The sequence below is a fragment of the Piliocolobus tephrosceles genome, chromosome 3, assembly GCF_002776525.5.
Source record: "Piliocolobus tephrosceles isolate RC106 chromosome 3, ASM277652v3, whole genome shotgun sequence".
Lineage (NCBI taxonomy): Eukaryota > Metazoa > Chordata > Mammalia > Primates > Cercopithecidae > Piliocolobus > Piliocolobus tephrosceles.
This window is the reverse complement of record NC_045436.1, coordinates 179,340,432-179,361,648: the sequence shown is the minus strand read 5'-3', so window position 1 is coordinate 179,361,648 and position 21,217 is coordinate 179,340,432. Positions and strand designations below refer to the sequence as shown.

Sequence of the window (21,217 nt, the reverse complement as noted above, 5' to 3'; positions counted from 1 at the left end):
GATGAAAAAAATCAGGAAGAAAGTTCACTGCCCACAGCAGAATCCACAGATGTTGGCCTGCAGTGAACATTTCAGACACGTGGGCCATAGCCTGTAGAGACTGGGTTTCATTAGTGATTGCTTTTTAATCAGTTTGTTCGTGCATGAGTTTGTTTGTTCAAAATGATGTTCCAGGCAGAGTGCCAGGTGCCGGTGGACAGGAAGGCAAGAGACAGAATTCCTGCCCTGCGGTGCATCTGTGGGGTAAGGAAGACAGATGCACGGCCCCAGACAGACACATGCAGGTCTCACTGCAAACTGGTCTGTGTGTGCAGGGAATGGCAGAGAGATCCCGTGGTTGGGGTCCTGAGCTGATCTGGGGTTGGGAGGGAGGTGGGTGGAAGGAGGCAGGATCTGAACTGAGAGCTGCAGGGTAAACAGGAACTGACCACAAAGAATGGGGTAGGAAAGGTGGGGCCAGATGTGTCCCAGCATGGGAGGAGCATGGGCCAAGGCCCCAGTCTGGAAAGGACCCACCTCTGATGGCTGGTTGGTCAGCGGGCACAGGCCTGCAGGCATGGAGATGAGTTTGCAGAGGTGAGCAGGCACAGCTCAGGCAGCCTGGGTTTTGCAGTAACTGACATCAGAAGGCTGGCAAAAGGCTCTAAGTATGTGGCCAGGGATGGCAGTGGCCCAGGCAGAGCTGGGCTCTGGAAGTGGAGGAAAGTGGGCTAGGGAGGACAGGGTGACCATGGGGAGGCTGCTGGAGTCAGCTTGGTGAGAAGAGACAGTAGTGAACGTAGTGTGGGCTGGGGGCAGTGAGGAAATGGAGAAGGGCCCAGTATTAAGACTCCTGGGTGTCCAGGATGGATGAGATTTAGAGGGCAGTGCTGAAGCCCTATGTCCCCATGTAGATGTGGCACCGTTCACGTGATAAATGCCTGGAGAAGCCCAGTTTTATGAGCCTGGGGATGAGTGGATTTGCAGTGCTGGGGTGGTGTTTCTCAGCACCAGAAAGCAGGGGCTGTTAGCAAAAGCAGGCAGCAGCTGCTGGAACTACCCTTGTCCCAACCAGGGCCTCCCTGGACCTGGGAATTCCCCATTGCAGAAATCACTTGGGAATTTAAGCTATTTTTACCAGGCAATGATCTTTCGGGCTTCGTAAGAGCCCCTACTGCACAAGGGATGAGAAAGCGATTTGTCACTATTTTCTAATATGTGTTTTTGCGGGGAAGAGGGATGAAATTCTGGCTACGGCAAGTACAGCCTATCAGAGGGAGCTCTCTTAAATCCCACTTCTTGCTTAACAGGGAAGCTGCGTGACTACAGTGTTGGAAAATGGAACGAGGCTACATGTGCTCTTGTGGGAAGCCCATGGCAGCGTCCCCACGAGGAGGCAGGGGCCACCATCACTGGCTGCACCTGTGACCTTTGGTGACCTCTGAGGCCAGGTGTCATGGTCACCCTGCACATGTGGGTCCCTCAGTTGCTCTCAGGAACAAGATAATGAACCTGTTGCCTCGTTTCCCGCTTGAAGGACAGCACCGTGTATTATTTACTGTGGGCTGAGACAGCTGGGGATTCCTTGCTGTGATGGAACCCACATGCAGTATTGAGGCAAAGATGGCAGGGAGGTGGGGGGTGGCGCAGAGGAGAAGAGGAGAGAGCCCCCTCCCCCCGACCCGCAGCAGGCCTCCCTCTGGGCAGGCTGAGCTTTGCCGCTGAGCAAGCGCCACCGGTGCCGGGGAAGGGGAGAAGAGGCAGGACCTGGAGGGAGGCCTTGCTGAATTGAGCCTTGGCACTGCTGGGTGACCTGGGCTTGGTCCCCGGATGCCTCTGAGCTGCTGCTGGAACGTGACCTCCCACCTCCCATGATAGAAGAAAGGTGGTCTGGACAAAGGAGGCTGCAATGGACTGAATGTTGTATTCCTCCTCAGTTCACAAGCTGAACCCCTGATCCCAAGGTGATGGGATTTGGAGCCGGGACCTTTGGGAGGAATTAGGTCCTGAGGGTGGAGCCCTTGTGATGAGATTAGTGCCCTTGTAAGAAGAGGCCAGAGAGCTGGCTAGCTCTCTTTCTGCTGCGTGAGGATAACGAGAAGGCGGCCACCTGTAAACTAGGAAGACAGCCCTCACCAGAACCTGACCTTGCTGGAACCTTGATCTTGGACTTTCAAACCCCAGAGCTATGAGAAATAAATGTCTGTTGTTTAAGTCACCCAGTTTGGAGTGTTTTGTGAGAGCCATCTGAGCTGATGAGGCAGAGGGTGCACTCTGGTTTTCCCGGAAGACAGAGGCAGCAGAAGGCTTACTTTAGAAATCACAGAAAGGCAGGCAGGTGCCCACAAACACCAAGCTCTCCAGGGCCTGTGGGGTGAGATTAGAGTCTGCTGATGCAGCGGGGTGGGTCTGGGTTTGGGTCTCAGAGAGCCGTGGGTCTGAATCTCACTCACCACCCAGTCCCTTGCTGACTTGGGATCCTGGATGGGTCCCCGAGCCTCCGTGAGACTGTTTCCTTGTCTCTAACATGGTGGTCACAGTCACTGTCCTGGGAGATGCTGCTTATGCCCGTGGGCAGGTCCCTGTCTCTCTTAGGTCCCCCCGCCACTCCCTCCGGCCCTGATGGATGACACAGGTGAAGAGCCATTGAGCTCAGCACCCAGCACATGGTGAGTCTCCATCAGGTGGGTCCCCGGAGCACTTGAGGAAGAGGCCTGGAGCTCCCCGACCGCTGTGTGTGTGCCCCTGAGCCTGGGGCCTTTGCACTTTCTATTTTTTGGCTCCAGTGTTTTGGTTCGGTTCTGCATGTTCTTCAGAAGAGGGAGGAACTCCAGAGTCCCTTCCTCTCTCTGTTTTATTAGTTCCAGGGGCAGGAGACCCAGGAGACTTGTTTTTTGAAAAACTTGAGTTTTTTTTTTTTTTTTCTTTTCCCTCCTCTCCTACAATAATCTATTGACTTTAAGAGGGAATAATTTTCCATGCATTAGAGCTGAAGTTTCCAGGCTTCACTCTATTTCTGAGACAAAACTCTGTATACCGACAAGCCCAATTGAGCCATTTTTCTCTGGCACAGAGGATGCTGCCTGGCTATCAAGGGAAATGGAGAACATCGCTGATTGGAAGGGATGGCCCATTTAGCCCAGCTCTGTTTCCTAGCCCTCCTCAGGGCTCCACACTCAGGCTTCTGTTCCCACCAGGCAGGGGCTCCCACCCCTCACAGTAACAGCCCTCAGAGGAACCAGCCACACCCTGAGTGTTCAGTCAGGGGGGAGATGTGGGATGCCAAGGGACTTCCAGGAGTCCGGCTTTGTTCTCAGGGAGCTGTGGATGCTCAGGGCCTGCAAGGGCCCTGAACTAGCTCACCAGTAGCTAGGGGTCAATACCCCAGCTCCCTCTGTCTCTTGTTTTGTGCTGAGCTGACCAGAGAATTCAGGGTGGAACCAGGAAAGAGACCAGGGAGGCTGTCCCAGGCTGGAGGAAGCATCCCCTGAGAGCTCACCCCTGGAATCTACAATGGCAGGGGGCCCATGCGCTTTTCTTACTGCTGGCCTTGACCATGCACCAGCACCCATTTGGCCGCCCTGAGCCTGTGGGATGTTGCCTCAGATGCCCCAGGCTGGTGAACTCTGCCTGTCCCATCTTGGAGCCTCCATGCTCCCACTAAACTCTGCCACCTCTCCAGGGCTCCCCATCTCAGGAAACAGCATCCCCTTCACCCACAGCTAACACATCACCTAATCAACAAGGAATATCCTAACCCTGTCCCTGCCCACCAGTTCATCATCTCTCACCTAGATGTCACCTCACAGCTGTCAGCAGCAGCATAGATGGCCATGGGATAGATATTAGTTGAATGAATAAATAAGTTGATGCATGATGAATGCATAAGTGGGTGGATGGATGGATGGATGGATGGATGAAGGGATAGAGGGTGGGTGGGTGGGTGGATGGATGGCTGTATGGGTGGGTTGGGTGGGTGGCTGGCTGGATGGGTGGGTGGGTGGATGGATGAATGGATGGGTGTGTGGCTGGGTGGGTGGGTGGATGGATGAATGGATGGGTGGGTGGCTGGGTGGGTGGATGGATAAGTGGATAGATGAATGAATGAATTAGTGGGCTGAGGAATGAATGAGTCAACAGTTGAATGGAGGGATGCTTTTGGATGGGTAACCCTCCCTGCCTCTCACTCTCCCTCACCCTCTTTGTCTCCCAATTGCAGCAGGTGGACTTTCTTAAAAGGCAAACCAGCCAACCAGCACATCTGATCCCATCACCCCCGACATGGAAGCCTCTGGAGCTCTGTGCCATCCTGTGTCCTTCAGCCTGGTTTCCAAGGCCCCCCAAAACCTGGGCTGTCCACTGCCATGTGCTAGCCAGCCTGGCCCTCCTTGTCCATGTAGGCCACTCTCCCATCAAGAGGGCCATCTTCTCCCTCCTGCAAATGGCCTGGCCCTGTGGGTCACTGGGCCGGGTGAGGGTCTGAAGGGGCCTGGCATCTCCTGCTTTCATCCCTCCTAAGAGGGAAGAGGAAGCGTGGGTGGCGCGTGGGAGGCAGTGCTGTGCTCACAGGCGGGAAGCTGGATCCCCGCCCACCCACCCTGAGCAGATCACTCAGCCCCTGTGAGCCTTGGTCTCCCCATCTGCAAAACTGGGCAACCACAGTGCTGATCATTGCTCTGAGGATCACGTGAGACAAAGTGCCTTCAAACAGCGGAAATGTGCCCTCTTAAAATTCAGGAGACTGTGAGTTCAAAATGAAGGTGTCAGCAGTGCTTCCCTACGGCTCTGGGAGAGAATCCATTCCAGGCTTTCCTTTTAGCTTTCAGTGTTGTGGGCTCCCAGGCACCCCCGCCCTGCAGCTCCCTCACTCCCCTCTGCCTCTGTCATCCTGGCCCTCTCCTCTCCCCCGTATGTCTTCATGTCACCTGCCCTCTGTCTTGTCTGTCTCTGAGTCTCCTCTCCTTTTCTTATAAAAATACCAGTCATGTTGGAAATGACCTCATCTTACCTCGATTACAGCTGCAAAGACCTTACTCCCAAAGAAGGACACGCTGGCAGGGATGAGGAGTTAGGACACGAACATATCTTTTTGAGGGGCACAGTTCAGCCCAAAGCACTGCGTGCAGCCCCAGGAGCAGGGCTGTCACAACAATTGACAATCACTAATTGTTTAAGAGAGGGCAGGCAGGGCAGAGACCCCCCCAATTCCCGCCCATGAGGGGTGAGGAGGAGGAGCTTCCAATGGGCCCTTTGGTCTGGCCGAAGCAGGAAAAGCTCCTTCTCTCTGGAGCCCTCCTGGTCTTGGAGCTCTGCTGGGCAATTGCCTTGCCTTCACCCCTGTTACAAAAGGGGAATGGGGCCAAAAAGTGGGGAGCTGGCAGGGGGTCCTGCACATGGCTGGGGAGCCAGAAGCACCCAAAGTGTGCCCATTGGTGAGCTGCCTTGCTGCTGGCCACGCTTGGACCTTCAAGCTGGAGTCCTGGAATCAAAACAGCTGACTCCAGCTTTCCCGTTGGTTTCTAACTGTGTTTTTCTTTGGTGTAGCCGCACCATCATGTCCACAAGCCCCGTGTGCGGCATATTTAAGGCCGAAACTAGGGGGCTCCGTGCGGAGGTGCTGACCCTGCACACTCTCCCCATCTCCCAGCCTGGCTGTGTCTCTGGTCTGCAACATGATGCTTAAAAGGTGGTCTTTCAGCCATGTCCACAGATGCTTCTGATGCCCACTCCTCAAGAAAAAGAGCAAACAACTTGAGGGAGAGGCCTGGCTGGCTGGGCACCCCCCAACAAGACCCAGGCCACCGCTGTGAGCCACTGCCCATGAGCAAGCCTGGCTCAGGGCTCCCGAGTGATCGCCCCTCCTGAGGAGGCTAGGGATGCTCCCCCGCGATGGCCAGTCTTGCCCGGAGACCATCATCAGAGAATGATCACAATTTGCAAATGTTTGCAAGGCCATTCAGAGCACCGGGAATCCTCCCTGGCAGCCCAAATCACTAGCAGAAAGGAAAGTTAGCAATGCTGCCCCTGCAGGTGGCTGCCCCAGGCTGTGCCCAGGTCCTGGGGTCCCACGAGGCACCCTGAGCTTGAGTACCGTGGAGGAGACTCTGTACGAGGGTGCACACTGGTGCCCACACCCCTACGCCACCAGAGGCCACAGATGCACGCACGGCAGCCCTGCAGCAGCCCAGGCCCGGGCATGGCACCCTTTGACTCCCCTCCTGAAGCATAATGCCAGTCTCACCCTCATTTCCCATCACAGGGAGACCGAAAGGATAGGCTGGCTTTTAGGAGTGTCAGTCCATGGTCATGGCAGATGGCAGGTCCAGGAGAAGACACAGAAGGGATAGTTTGGTCCTGTCTGAGCCCCAGCTGTGTGCCTGGCATTGTACCCTCACGCCTCCCACACTGGCTCTGACCTGAGTGCAGTCTCGTGGGTGGGGCACTGGCCGGTTCCCTTGGCCACTTTACAACACTGATTGCCAGGGTCAGGCCTATGCTGCTGAGTCAGGCCTCCTCCCATTTAATAGTCCACATGACCGGATGATTTGCGTAATGTTCATCCCCACTTCACACCTGGGGTGCAGAGGTCGGAGGGCCAGGAAATGGGGAACCTGGGGTTGAGTCTCCATAAAGCCCGTTCTCCCCACTCTGTCCCCCTGCCCTCCCTCATGACTCACTCTTCATCAGATGTGTGGGCCGGGGAGCGGGTGACGCTGGCCAGACCCTCGGCAGGAAGAACTGCACAGCAGGAGGCAGCGCAGCGCGAAAGCATCTCGGCACCATGGGACCATGCAGCCTGGCTCCCGCTGCTCAGAAGGCCTTAAGGTCAAAGCCGTGAAGTGCAAGGGCAGATTCTGGGGCTTCCCAAGCTCCTGCACACAGAGTGGGGGGTCCCACAAAGCACAGGCAGTGGCGAAGCAGCCACAGGGTGCTGCCATCCCCTGCCGGGCACAGTACATGACTCACAGGGGTTCCGAGCCACAGAAACCTGGGGTCCTATGTCCACGGGACCCGGGCTAATCTCGGCTGCCTCTGAGCACCACCATGCACAGCTCAGGTCCAGAAGGAGAGGAAAGAAAACCCTGGTCAGCAGTTGGCAGGAAGGAGAGGCAGGGGCAGGGAGGGGAAGGGGCAGGGAGGGGCAGGGCCCTCACAGCAGGGAGAGGGTGGGGCCTTCACAGCAGAAAGGTGGCGGAGGAGCCTCCTTAACAGGAGGGGCGGGGTCTCCACAAGAGGGAGGGGCGGGGCCACCACAGCAGGGAGGGGCCTCCACAGCAGAAAGGGGGCGGGGCCTTGCACTGCGAAGGAGTTTGCAGGGCTGAAGTCAGGGGTTCCGAGTGGAGGGAAGAGAGTGAGACAGAAAGCGTGAGAGACAAAGAGAAGGAAGAAGACAAGGAGGGAGGGTAAGCCGTTAGAGCCCAGTGTGGTGGGGAAGCAAGCGGCCACCCTATACATGGGTGGGAGAGAGACCCACAGACAAAGAGCAGAACAAAGTACTGGACTTCTGTGTTCTCACAGGCACTCAAAGAGTCCACAGGAAGCGGACATGGGCACAGCCTCAAGAGGAGCCTGGGACTCGGCTGGGCCTGAATGGCACAGTCCCATGAAGCTGGGGCCTGGAGAGCAGGCAGTACCACCACCCTGTGTTCCTGCTGAGGACTCTGAGGTCCAGAGAACTTGGGAACCTGTATTAGGGGATCCACAGCTGCAGAGCCTGTGCCCCATCCCTCAGGTTTCCCCGCGGGGGCAGGGCCCTGTGCCCAAAGCACAGGTTTTTGGTGTCTGTACAGAGCTGCTGGAAGGCTTTGGGGGGTGGTGACAGGGCAGCACTGATAGGGGCCCTTAGACCTGGGGCATGTCATGACTCGACAGCCCACCCACCATGGGGCCTGGGGGAAGCAACTTGGCCTCTTTGGGCCTCAATTTCTTTCGCCTGTGCGATGGCCCATGAGCATCCTTACCTTGCAGGGCTGCTGTAGGGATTAGAGGCCACGGCTGAACTTTCATAAAAGGCCTTCAGGACACAGGGCCATTCTTTATCATGACCACACTGCCTCTGCCAAGTGGAAGTTTTCGCTTTCTGCAACACTTTGAGCTTCTTAGAAACAAAATTTTCACTTGTTTCATTGCTCAATCCTGAGTGCTCGGCACGTGGCAGTTCCCCCACAAAGACACGGGCGAGTGAGCGGAATGAGGGAAGAGGTGAACTCATGGGGATTTTGTCCTCACCCTGTGCTTCTCGTATCTGGGGTCAAGGGCCCGGGTGATACGGTGTGTGGGCCAGGGTGCCCCAGGACTTGGCCTTCTCCCAGATCACCAGCTTGACATAAAGATTTTTTGGTGAAAATGTGTGTGTGTGATTTTAATCTTCAAGCCAACACTGATATATAATGGAGTAAGATGCAAATTCACATGAATTTTTCATATAAAACACGATGCTTGGAAGAAATTCCATGCCTGGGCCAGCTCCTCTGGGCCGTGCCTTCACACTTCCCTGTGCCACAGGGTTCCTGGGGCCAAGTCGGAAGGAAACGTGCTGTTGGCCCAAAGCTGATGTGAGCATTGTAGGGAATGTGTGGGGTATTCAGGACCCCCAGGGTCTCGGGTCCGGCCATGACAATAGTAGGATGCCTGGCCAGGAGCAGCAAGGCCGGGGAGTGCTGATTCTACTGCAGGTGAGAAAAAAATAAAAGGGAATTCATTTCCTAAGACAGGTTGCAAAGTGGTCTCCAAGAAGCTATAAAGTGCTGCTCCGCCTGTAATTGTTGCTAAATGGACTCCTAATAGTATTCACATCTTCCTGCAAAACCTATCCGTTATCCAATAACAGAGAGGCGGACCTGGCACGGCACACACTCATGCAACTGCTCCTATAAACAAAATGGGCTTTTCCCAATCAGAGTCACCTGGGTCAATCCTCTATTGGCTAAAGGCTGACTTTGCCCCCTTTTCTTCCTTTTGAGACAGTATCTCACTTTGTCACCCAAGCTGGAGTGTAGTGGCAGGATCATAGATCACAGCAGCCTCAACCTCTTGGGCTCAATCCATCTTCCCACCTCAGCCTCCTGAGTAGCTGGGACCATACATGCCAGGCCTGGCTATTTTTTATTTTTATTTTTTTTTATGTTGTCCAGGCTGGTCTCAAACTCCTGGGCTCAAGCGATGCTGCAGCCTCAGCTCCCAAAGTGCTGGGATCACAGGCGTGAGACACTGCATCTGGCCACCCTTTTTCTCATTCTTTCTATAAACGTGCAGCAGGGAGATTCAGTTTCTTAGGGCCCCACCAGACCCTCAGAGGCTCTAGAAGGTTAGAGCTGTTTGTCCAGTTCACCTTTGCTCCCCAGTGCCCAGCAAGGGATCCAGTGCATAGTAGATACCTAATCTGTATCTGCTCTCTGTAAGACTGGACAAAGGGAAGGGCTCTCTCTAGCACCAAGCACACAGCGCAGCACCTAGTAGGGCCTCAGCCCCATATCTGTTGAATGGGTGCGTGTGAGTGCTGGGAGGGGCTTAGAGACCCCGTTCAAGCTGCCCTCTCACCACGGAGATAGCCGGGGCACGGGCATCCCCTTTCATGGCTGCTCCTCTTCCCAGAGGATCGCCCCAGGAGGAGACCAGGAGAGGCTAGGATAGTGGAGCTAGAAGGGGGGTTGGACAGCCTTCAGTTAAGCCGCCTCATCTAAGGGATGGAGAAATGGAGGCCCAGAGAGGAAATGGGATCTGTCCAGAGTTACACAGTTCAGCAGCCCTCAGACTGCGCCCGGTGTGCAGTAAGGAACTGCTGATTTCTAGCCTCTAGCCCAGTGGGCCGGGCTGTGCTCGCACAGACACAGCAAGCCCTACCAGCTCGCTAGAACTTAGCTGCAAGGGTGCCTGGGAGCCCGGAGCATGACAAGGGGTACTGTAGGGGCTGGCAGACCTGGGTTCAAGCACCATGTGTCAGTGATGGTTTTTGTTCTGTCTACTGGCTGGGTGACCTTGGACGACTCTTCGAGCTTCCCTGAGCCTCCATTTTCTGCTTTGGGTAATGGAAGTGAACAAATCGTGACCCCGAGGGGGGCCCTGCCCCCGCCCACACATCTGAGTAAGGGGACGTCTGCTTCCGGCCGAAAGTCTGATACACTGAAAATGATCACCGAGGGGGTAGCAGAAGGGATCAAGAAACTCCGAGTGGATAAGTTTCATACAATGATAAAGGCCATTTTTGCTTCATATTACATTGAAATATCTTTCCCAGACACGCCCCAGCCCAGCCCATCACATCCTTCTCTCCTGAGTTCCTTTTGAGTGCCAGGGGCTGTGCACGGCTGAGGAGTAGAGAGGAATCACGCCTGGCCTCTGCCCCAGTCATGGGCTGCTCTTGTTCCCCAGGACCACCACGCAGGTGTCTGAAGACCAGCCCTGTACCCCCTGAGTCTCTTCTTCTGCTTTAACCAGCTTCTCTGGCTTGCCCCACTCCTTACTTGACGTGCAAAGTCAAATTCGTTTTATGTGGAATTGTAACTGTGACTTTTCTGCCTCTAAATGCATTTAAAACCAAATCAGCCTGAGTTCCCACTTGTTGCAAGACCACTATCAAACTGTGCGCCAGGCTTGATTCTAGGTACCATACATGCATTAACTCAAGTAATCCTTATTCACCATCACGACCCCACTTTACAGACAAGGAACTGAGGCGCAGGCAGATTAGGAACTTGCCTACAGTTTGTACCACTAGAGAAGGAGCAGCAGAGCCTGCTGCCTGGAGCTCCGGCCCTCTGCCGCCCTCGGCCTCTGAGTCCACATGCTCTCTGGCACCCCCCACCTCTGTCCCCAGCCCCACTTAGCACGTGGCCCGTCCCACCTCTGCAGACAGGAGCCAATGTTTCATTCTCCCAAGGCAGACACGCGCTGCCAGGAACATCACAGGGAAACACATGCCTCCCTGTTAGTTAGATAACAAATTGCTGCCCTGGTTCCCATCACTGATAATTAATGTGTTCTCTAAACACAGAGGTGTGGGCAGGCCATGCCAAAAGCAAGCAGCCTGGCCCAGGCCCAGGGGAACCAGGCGGGTGCAGATAAGCAGGGCCAGGGCAATGCCCCCCGTGCCTGGCACAGCCACCCGGACGCCTCTGCTCCACGGCCACGTCTGGTCCCTCCAATAGACACAGCCCACCGGGGCCACACGTGTGAGGCTCTGTCACCCTGCAGCCAGTTCCTAACCTAAAGTCTCAGATGGCTGGCCAGGAGGGCCTCAGCGTTTCCCTGTAAGGATAACAGTGGGTCACACGACTAACTCGTGGGGCCTTCCCTTGGGCCAGGCCCTGATCGGAGCACTTGACAAGGAGCACCTCATTACTTCCATCAGCCTTACAGTGTAGACACTGCTACTATCCCCATTTCGCCAATGAGGAAGCCCGGAACAAGGGTGGTTAACACTTGCTCAAGGTCTCAGAGCGAGTAGGCTGCAGGGCCAGACTCAGATCCAGGCAGAGGCCCCTATGCCCCAGCCGGAAAAGTCAGGGGGTTGGCCTCAGGGCAGCCTCTCATCCCATTCCCCTGCCACTCCCCGGTGCCCCGCATCCACCGCACTCTTGACCCCGCACCGTTACTGCCCTGCCTGCCTCCGAGACAGCAGTTCCTGCAGCATCAGGGGCTCTGGAAGCAACAAGTTCAGATTCACCGAGGCACTTGGTGGGGCTCCTGGTGCCTCCAACCTAGGGGATCATGGCCTTCCCAAGAGACGGTCAGTTTTGTCCTGTGGTGAGGAGGTAGGTGGGGAGAGGTGAGAACAGTCCCAAACCGGGGCATCCAGAAGCCCAGCCCTGTCTACACCTGTGACTTTGCTCCTGCCACCTGGGGCCCAACAGGAATCAGGATCCGTGTGTCAGCAGGAGGAGGAGGGCCCATGGGAGGCCAGTTCCATCTGGGGGGCTGTGGGGTGGGCAGAACAATGTGGGTGAGGGGAGAGCAGGAGCTCCGGCCTCCCCACTCCCAGCCCCACCCCTGCAGCTCCTCCTCAAAACAGTGGCTGTACCAGCCTCCTGTGGCTGCTGCAACAAATCACCACACACTCCGTGGCTTGAAGCAACAGAAATTCATTCTCTTCTGGCCATGGAGGGCACAAAGCTAAAGGCAAGGTGTTGGCAGGGCTGGTTCCTCCAGAGGCTCCGGTGGCAAGTCCATTTGCTGGGCTTTTCCAACTTCTTTCCAGAGGCGCCTGCTTTCCTTGGCTTGTGGCCCCATCCAGGCCCTGCCCCAGCCTCTGCTCCATCTGCCAGCTCCCCCTGCAGTCCTAGCCCTCCTGCCACCCTCCACAAGGACCCTGTGATGACACTGAGCTGAGCCCATCCAGACAACCCAGGAGAACCTTCCCATCACAACATCCTCCACTTAATCCCATTTGCAAAGTCCCTTTTGCCATAGAAGGTGACATTCACAGGTTGCAGGGGTCAGGACTGGGACATCTTTGGGAGCTTCCCTTCAGCTGACAGCAAATGGCAATTTTGAGTAAGGCTCTGCCAGGCGCTCACCTGTCAAGCCCACCCTTGATCACTGTCCCCTTTACAGGTAAGACATCTGCAGCTCCCTGATGGGGGGCACCTGGCAGAGCTGAACTGAGTACGGGGAATCCCCAGTGCTGGCACCGTCCTCTACACCACCCTGCAAATGCAGTGTCTGCACCCAGGCAAACCCGATGTGGCTACAGCATCTGCTGGGCAGCACACACTGCTGTTTGTGACACTCATTCACTCATTCATTCATACCATCCCTCACAGTCAGCTGAGCCTCTGTGCTGGGTGCCAGGCAGCCAACAGACCCAACCCTGTACCCGCAGTGATATTTCTAGACTAAATGTCCAAACTGTCCTGGCTCTGAAATCCAGCCTGTGCCCAGGGACTCAAATAACCTGTCTCAGGGCTTGTCTGCTTTCAAGACTGCAGATGCCTCCCCAGTGCCGCCTGCAGAGGAAGTTCTGCTGAGTACCCCAAATCGGAGCCCCAGCCTTTGGCCTGCACAGAAGGTCTGGTGCCACCTAGAAACCCCTCTGCTGACCCCATGCACATTCTATGTATCATCTCATGGGTCCTCCCACCCGCCCGCTTTGCAGGCCAGGAAACTGAGGCTCAGCGGAGGCCATGGCCATGTCCCCAGGTTGCTCCGTGCGGAAGACGCTCTATCTGACCTCGTGCTGTCTGGCCCAGTCTCCATGTGACACCTTCCCTGACCTCAGGGCCTCAGAGTCTGTCTTGGTTCCGTTACTGCCCCTGTTGCCTTGCTCTTCACATTTCCAAACATAGACGCAGCCTGTGGGGCTGACCCTAGAGATACCATCACATCCCAGACACCTGTGGACTCTCCTAGCTGGTGACCAGATGGACAGGAGCAGAGCGTCCCCTGCATGGAGTGGAGAAGGGTAGCCGTTGGAAGACCACCAGGACTGGATTGGATGGATGGACAGGAATTCAAGCCTGGGCCAAGAGGCCGGGGGCGTGGCCTCCTCCATTGCCAGCTGGAATCTGGGGTCGGTGTGGGCCCTCACCTGGGTCAGTGCCAGCCCCAAGCCACTCATCTTTGCCTCAAATTTGAATGACAGCAATCCCAGGAGGAAGGGGTGACGGCCGGGCCGGAAGGCAGAGAGTCTGCCTCTGCTCCCATAGGGCTTGGGTTTCCCAGCAGGTGCAGGCCTCACCGCTGCCAAGCCTGGACAATGCCCTCCACCCTCAGCTCTAGGCTCGGGGAAGCTGGGTTCAAATCCAGCCCCCTGCCCCACCAGGTGTGAGACTGAGCAAATCTCACCTCTTGTCCAATGTCCTGCCCTGGAAAGGGGGAGAATGATGCCTCCCTCTTTGGGCCACTGTGGGATGGAAAGAGATCAGGTGTGTGAATCCCCAGGGCTGGGGCCAGGAAAAAGCAGGGGCTGGCTCAGGTCAAACCACCCCCTTCTCTACATGCCAAGACAAGAGGCCTTCCAGCAGGTGCCTCTCATGTCCCCAGGGCCAGGTCTCCCTCGCCTCCCCTCTGCAACCCTCCCCACCTCTGCATTCCAAGTCTGTCCAACTAGAAGCTCCTACAGCAGAAATCAAGAAGAGAAAACAAAACAAAACAAAATCAGCAAAGCAACCTGCTTTAGGAAGAGGGAGAACATCCCATGAACAAACATGGCTGAGACCACCGAGACGGCCCAATCAAGGCTGCACACATCTCAGGCCCCCTGTTCCATGGACTGCTGCTGCCAGGCCTATGGTCTCAGCAGAAGCTGCCAAGCTTACGTGTGCCCAGCTCCTCTGAGCCCCTGTGAACCTGCCACCAGCACAACCATCAAAACACTCCAGCACCCTTGGAATCATCACCATCCCACACGACTCCCTTTCTGGATGTTCTGTTGATTTACGGACGTTCTCACAGACTCCAAGCTGCTCAGATCTCTCCTTCAAAGTCACCATTAGAGCTGAGCACAGGGGCCTATGTGTCCACCTTATGCCAAGCACCATGCTCTGGGTGCCTGATCCTAGAGCTCACGATTCCCTGCATGAGAGGTGGGTGACATCCCATTTGAGGAAACTGAGGCACAGAGAGGGGAGCTGGGATGCAAACACTGGTCTGAGTCCCTTTCTGTGACCGTGAACTGCTTTGCTGAATGGAGTCAGATTCTCAGGACGGCTTTGCCCTGGTGCCTCTGCCGACGTCGATCTGGGCTCGGGGTGGGCCAGGACACAGACACACGTTTGCAGGAGGGGTCTTCTCACGGAACCCATGGTGGGTAGCCTCGGAAAGACCCCTCTCTCCTATTGTACAGCCAGCCAGAGAACAAAGTCAGGAAGCTCCCCCGGACCCAGGAAACAGCAAGGAGAGCTCAGGTGGAAATCACAGCCTAATCAAAACCAGATCAACAACTAACTTGCGAAGAACGGGCCTGCTCAGCACTGCCTTCTGAGGGCTCCCAACCCAAGAAAGCTGCTTCTCTCTCTGCTTCCGGACCCACAGCTCCTCCCTGCTGTGCCCTGATGGATGTGTGCCACCCCCCAACCGGGGAGAAGACAGATGTGCCCCAGGTATGCAGGCGGCGCCTTCGTCCAAAGCCTGGCCTCTGGCTTAAAGCACAGAATGGTGTCAGGTGGCACTGGGAAGGGTGGCAGCAAGAGCCGGGAGGGAAACATCTCACACTCCGGCCTGGTCCAAAGTAGGAGACAGCAGGGCAGGGCAGCAGCTTCCTTGCTCTGCAGAGTGAGCGGCGCAAGGCGAGAGCCAGAGCTGCAGCCGGAGCGGTGGCCACCCCGGACAGCACCTACCTTCCTCTTGTTGGTCGGGCAGATGTAGAAGTTGTCAATGACGGTGGTGACGCCAGGCTGGAGGGTGAGCTTGGTGTAGGACGTCCCGAAATCCGACGACCTGGGGGAAAAGGGGGACAGCCATCAGCCATGTGCCAGGTGCAGCCTTCATTAGCCCACACGGTGTCCAGCCCCTGCCGTGTGCCCGTGTGGGCAGAGCGCCCCAGACACCTTGAGTGCAGTCCTGGGCACTCTGCCTGGGGGCAGTGCATCCCGACAAGGCAGGAGAGGAGACCGGGCTCGCTCAGGAACACTGAGGACTCACGCAGGTGTGGAGCTTAGGTCCAGAGCTGGGATCCAAAGTCAGGTCTTTTTGACTCCAAATCCCAGCCAGTCATTCCTCCCTAGTGCTGCCTATGTGCCGGGCAGCTCTAGGTTACTGTATGCATCTCACAGCTGACAGAGGAGCCTCCAAAGGGATAGTTCTCTGCCTGAAATCACTTAGTTAATAAGTGGCTGACTCAGGATTTGACACTGGCCCGTCTGATTTCAGGCCGATGGCTGTGCTGAGGCATTCCTGTGGCCTGTCTGCTTGCCTCTTTCCCTCTCTGGACTCTGAGCTCCTCCAGGGAGCCCCATCCTCTATCCTGACCACCACCTGCAGCACAGGATGGTAGGGGACCGCACGCAGGTACCAGAGCTCGGGCAGCTGCTGGAAATCAGACCCAAAGCACTGTGCCCACCCTGGAGCGGTGTCTGCTGGGCTCGTGCTGGGAGACAGGGCTGTCCACTCAGTACCTCCCTGGGCAAGGCCCTCCTGGCCAAGTGAGAATCTGAGAGTACACTGAGCTTTAAAGCGCCTTGGCTCCCCAGCAAGGAGAGGGAGATAAGGCACAAAGGCAACTTCATATCTGTTGTTCGGAAGCCGTCCATGCATCAGGACATGGAATTAATTCTCCATTGGAGATTAAGTCCCAGAGACCCTGAAACCAACACCTCTTATCATCACCTGTTTAATACACTGGGATTGCCGAATACGCCCTGACTCTACTGGAGAGGATCAGAGAGGTGCTCGGGAAAGCATTTCCCATCTCACCCCTGCTCTGTCGAAGCAGATTCCAGACACAGACCCACGGTGGGGAGAGGAACACGGGTGGAGCACACGACCCTGGGGCTCCTGTCGTGGGCAGCATGCCTTGCAGGGCCTCCCCATGTCCGATCACTGCCGAGATATGCTGCGGGGAGCTGAGCTCGGGGGACTGGGGGCAACTCCCCAGCTTGGGCGAGGAGGCCTTGGGCTGGAACCACGCTTCATTGCTCCTGCCTCAGACCCCAGCACCTGGCCCCGAGCCCGGCCTGCGCTGACGTGTGTGGCCTGACTGCGAGGCCAGTGCTTCTCAGACTCACCCAGTTTGTCCCTTGGGGGCCGAGGGGACAGGCTTGGAGCTGCTTTAGCATAAAGGCCCCACCCACTGGGAGCTATTTCATGCCCTTCTGTGACACATCCTTGGTAGTTTCTCCATGGAGACATTTCCTACGTCTTCAAGTGAACCTGAGGCTCCATAAAAGTGGACTGTTGGTCATCTCTGGGCATGCTGGCCACGTGGCCACAGGTCCCCAGAATGTGTGTCCCTCACAGGCCTCAGGGTCACAAGGTTCCTCCTAGGCCAGGACAAAGAGCAGACCCCCAACCCCCAGCCCTCTAACTCCCAGGGGCCAGCCCCTCCCCAGGATGGCAAGAGGCCTCAGGACCCGTCTGGCCTCTGTCTGCCCCGGCCTCCCCAGGGAGGACCAGGCTGGAGCGAACAAAGAAGCCCAGTGGAGGTGTAATTAGGACGCACTTACTCTCAAACCTCAGAGAATTGATTTTCTTTGGGAAGGACGCAGAGAGAGGCCCATTAGCAGAGGATCGATCTGATCCAGAGACCCAGAAAATTCCAGGGCCCTTGCAGAAACAAATGGTTATGTTTACGAGCCTGACACAGGGGAAGCCTCCCCTTCCTTCCCCACCCTGCTGAGCCATCTCTAAGACCTGCCTATCGATCCCGCCTCCCAAATACCTCTCAATCCTCTCTTCCCTTCACTCCCGGCACTGCTCGTCTTAGCGCAGCATCCAGCCGGCCTCAGTCCTGCTCCCCGCCCTGGGCCAGAAGAGCCTGCTCATACCTGCAAACTCCAGAGCTCCTGCCAGGTGTGGCCTGCAGGAAAGAGTCCATGAGCAAAGCCCCTGCTGTCTAGGAAGGGGCTCTTCTAGGAGGGGAGACGGAGGGAGGCAGATGGACAACAAGGAAAGAAGCAAAAATACGACAGCATCAAATGCGATGAGGGTGGGAAGAAGAATCAACAGTGTGGGGGTGCAGGCGGATGGTGAGGGAGGGGCGGTGGGGCCGCTGGGTTGCAGACAAGAGTGGTAGAAAGGCTCCTTGGACAAGGTGGTGTTTGCACAGAGCCCGGAAGGAAGGAGAGAGGTTGTGCCTGGCTGGGGAAAGGCATTTGGACAGGCTTGAGTAGTGTTCCCCAATTCCTGTGCACCCGGAACCCATGAGTGTGGCGTAATTTGGAAACAGCATCTCTGCAGATGCAGTTAGTTAAGATGAGGTCGTGCTGGATGAGGGTGGGCCCTGAGTCTTGTATGACTGGTGTTATAAGAATTTGGAAATTGGGACACAGATACCCACACAGAGAAGGCTGTGCGCAGATGGAGGCAGAGAGTGGGGTGATGCGGCCGAGGGCCAAGGGTACGAAGGACCCGGGCAGCCATGCTGGGATGAGAGGCAGAGAGCAGAGGCTCCCTCAGAGCCTCCGAAAAAAACACTCTCAGACTTCTGACCTCCAGGACCCCGAGAGAAAGATCACCACGGTGGTACTTTGTGATGGCAGCTGTGTTCCAGGTACAAGGGCCCTGAGGACAGGGAAGGCGGGTCCATTTAAAGCACAGTCCCCACCGGGTGCAGTGCCTCCTGCCTGTAATCCCAGCACTTTGGGAGGCCGAGGCATGAGGTCAGGAGTTCGAGACCAGACTGGCCAACATGGTGAAACCCCTGTCTCTACTAAAAATACAAAAATTGGCCGGGTGAGGTGGCAGGTGCCTGTAAACCCAGGTACTCAGGAGACTGAGGCACGAGAATCTCTTGAACCCGGGAGGTGCAGGTTGCAGTGAGCTGAGATCGCACCACTGCACTCCAGCCTGGGTGACAGAGCAAGATTCCATCTGAAAAATAAAAATAAAAGAAAAAACCTACCAGCTGCCAGTGCCTAGGAAGCCCCTGCAGGCAATGCAAACCCAATTCCTCAAATATCCACGACTCCCAAGTCCAACTCCTGCAGATACGAGGAACATCAATTCACCCACTCACCCATTCATTCCCTCTATTTGTTTTTTTGTTTGTTTATTTGTTTTGAGACGGAGTCTCGCTCTGTCGCCCAGGCTGGAGTGCAGTGGCCGGATCTCAGCTCACTGCAAGCTCCACCTCCCAGGTTTACGCCATTCTCCTGCCTCAGCCTCCGGAGTAGCTGGGACTACAGGCGCCCACCACCTCGCCCGACTAGTTTTTTGTATTTTTTTAGTAGAGACGGGGTTTCACCATGTTAGCCAGGATGGTCTCAATCTCCTGACCTCGTGATCCGCCCGTCTCGGCCTCCCAAAGTGCTGGGTTTACAGGCTTGAGCCACCGCACCCGGCCCATTCCCTCTATTTGTTTAATGTTTTATGCTTTAAGGCCCATACTACGGGCCTAGGAATCCAGATTCACCCCCTCATTCAAATCTTCCATATGATGTGTGCATATTGAGTTCCTGCTGTGTGTCCCATCACTATACTGAGGGTGGAATCCATGGGCAGCATGGGCACTGTCCCCTGCTCTCATGGGGGTGACAGGCTGGCTGGTGTTGTGGGGAGAGAGAGAGCGCGAGAGCACAAGCAGACAGACCCACCCTGCAGCCAGGAGCAGCAATGCTAACAGGCACATCCAGAGAGTCCTGGGAGACATTAAGGGGGAGATCAACCTGAGGGGTTCCGGGTGCCATCCTCAGCTCCCCAGGCTGCCCCCACTGCCAGGTCTAATCCATCACTGACCGACTGACTTTTCCTCCTAAAGCTTTTAAATTCCATCCCTACATCTCCCTGCCCACCTTAGTCCAGGTCTCCTTCCTCTCCCGTCTGTGCACGAGGAGCACCTGGCATGAGGGCCCCAGGCTCAGCGGAGGGGGTGCAAACACCGGCAGGCTGACTTCACCTGGGAGGGCCTGTGAGATTCCCATGGCTGCTTGTAACAAAGGCCCACAGACTCAGTGGCTTAAAACCAGCCACATTCATTATCTACAGTTCTGGAGGGCAGGAGTCTGCAGGGGGTCTATATAGGGCTAATCAAGGTGTGGGCACCTCCTGGAAGCTCCAGGGGAGAACCCATGCCCTGCCTCTCCTGCCTGCTATCGACCTTCTGCAGTCCTCGCCCCGAGGCCCGTCGCTCCACTCTGCTTCCCGTCACAGCCTCCCGTCACAGCACTGACTACCACAGTCTCACGTCCCTCTGGCTCCCTACTTGTGATTACAAAGACCCCACAAGGATAATGCAGGATAATCCCAAGATCCTTCATTTAATCCATCTGCAAAGGCCCCTTTGCCATGTAAGGGAGCATAGTCACAGTTTCCGGGGATTAGGACGTGGACGTCTATGGGAGGCATTGCTCTGCTGACCACAAGTGGGCATTTGAGCCAGGTCCAAGGTATGTGTAGGAGCTGGTTCGGGAGCAGTGTCCTCGCGTGAGCTGTGACAGACAACAGGGCGGCTGGAGGTGGGTGGGGTGGGCGGTCCCCAGGGCCACAGAGAGGGCTGGACCCGCATTGTCGGGCAGCACCACTGACCCGCAGGCTGCCTAGCACTAGAAATATGGTGAATTCTTTTGAATGGAGATGCCCTGGGACTGTGAAACATAAACTGATTTCAAAGACTTAGCATTAAAAAGAATGTAAAATATTTCATTAATATGTTTATATTGATTACATGTTGACATAATCTTTTGGATATATGGAGTTAATTAAAAGCTGTGATTAACATTAATTTCACCTGTTCTTTATTTTAACCCACAGGTCTTATTTCTTAAAGCAGTTTTAGATTCACAGCAAATGGAGTAGAAATGAGAGAGTTCCCATACACCTTCTGCCCCCACCGTCAGCGCCCCAACCGGAGAGACTCGCCGGTACAATCGGTGAGCCACCCTGACGCATGGTTGCCACCAGAGTGCAGAGTTCAGGTCAGGGCCAGCCCTGGGGCTCCTGCACTCTATGGGTCTGGGCACCTGTAGGATGACAGGGCCCCTACACTGTGGTATCATACGGAGCAGCGTCACTGCCCCAAGAATCCTCTGTTCTCCGCCCCCTGCCTCCTGGCAACCACCGATCCTTTTACCATCGCCATAGTTATGCCTGTTCCAGAAGGTGACCTACTTGGAATCCTGGAGTTCACAGCCTTCTCATGTGGTTCCTTGCACTTAGTGATATGCACTTAAGGTTCTTCCACGCTTTTCCACGTCACCTGTTTCTCTTCACTTTTTAGCGTGGTCACTAGAACATTTAGAAAGACCCCCATGGCTCCAATTGTATTCCTAAGGGACACGCCGGTCTGGACAACATGCCAAGGTGGTGGGTGTCTTCGGAAGGTGTGGGGCTCTGCAGTGGATGGGCACGTGACCCCTGGAAAATGCGGTCCCAGAAGATGAGCAAGTGACCGTGTGGAATTTGGCTGAATGGTGCCTGGGTCGTGGCACATGCGCAGCAGGGCTCATCATTACTGCTGTTTGGGAAGAGTGCTGCAGCTGCAGGTGGGGACAGGTGACTGAGGAGGGGACAGGTGACTAAGGTGAGGACAGGTGACTGAGGTGGGGACACGTGAGGTGGGGACAGGTGACTGAGGAGGGGACAGATGACTGTAGGAGGGGACAGGTGACTGAGGAGGGGACAGGTGACTAAGGAGGAAACAGGTGAC

At 55.9% G+C, this 21,217-nt stretch overlaps 1 protein-coding gene across 1 annotated transcript in view; it reads right to left on the bottom strand.

The window, feature by feature from the left end:
* The window catches only part of SORCS2 (sortilin related VPS10 domain containing receptor 2), a 542,685-nt gene that overhangs the window by 190,328 nt on the left and 331,140 nt on the right, over positions 1–21,217 (bottom strand). The window contains exon 3 of the mRNA XM_023206691.1: positions 15,255–15,354. Coding sequence (XP_023062459.1) covers positions 15,255–15,354 — 100 coding nt within the window. The remainder of the gene's footprint in view (positions 1–15,254; positions 15,355–21,217) is intronic.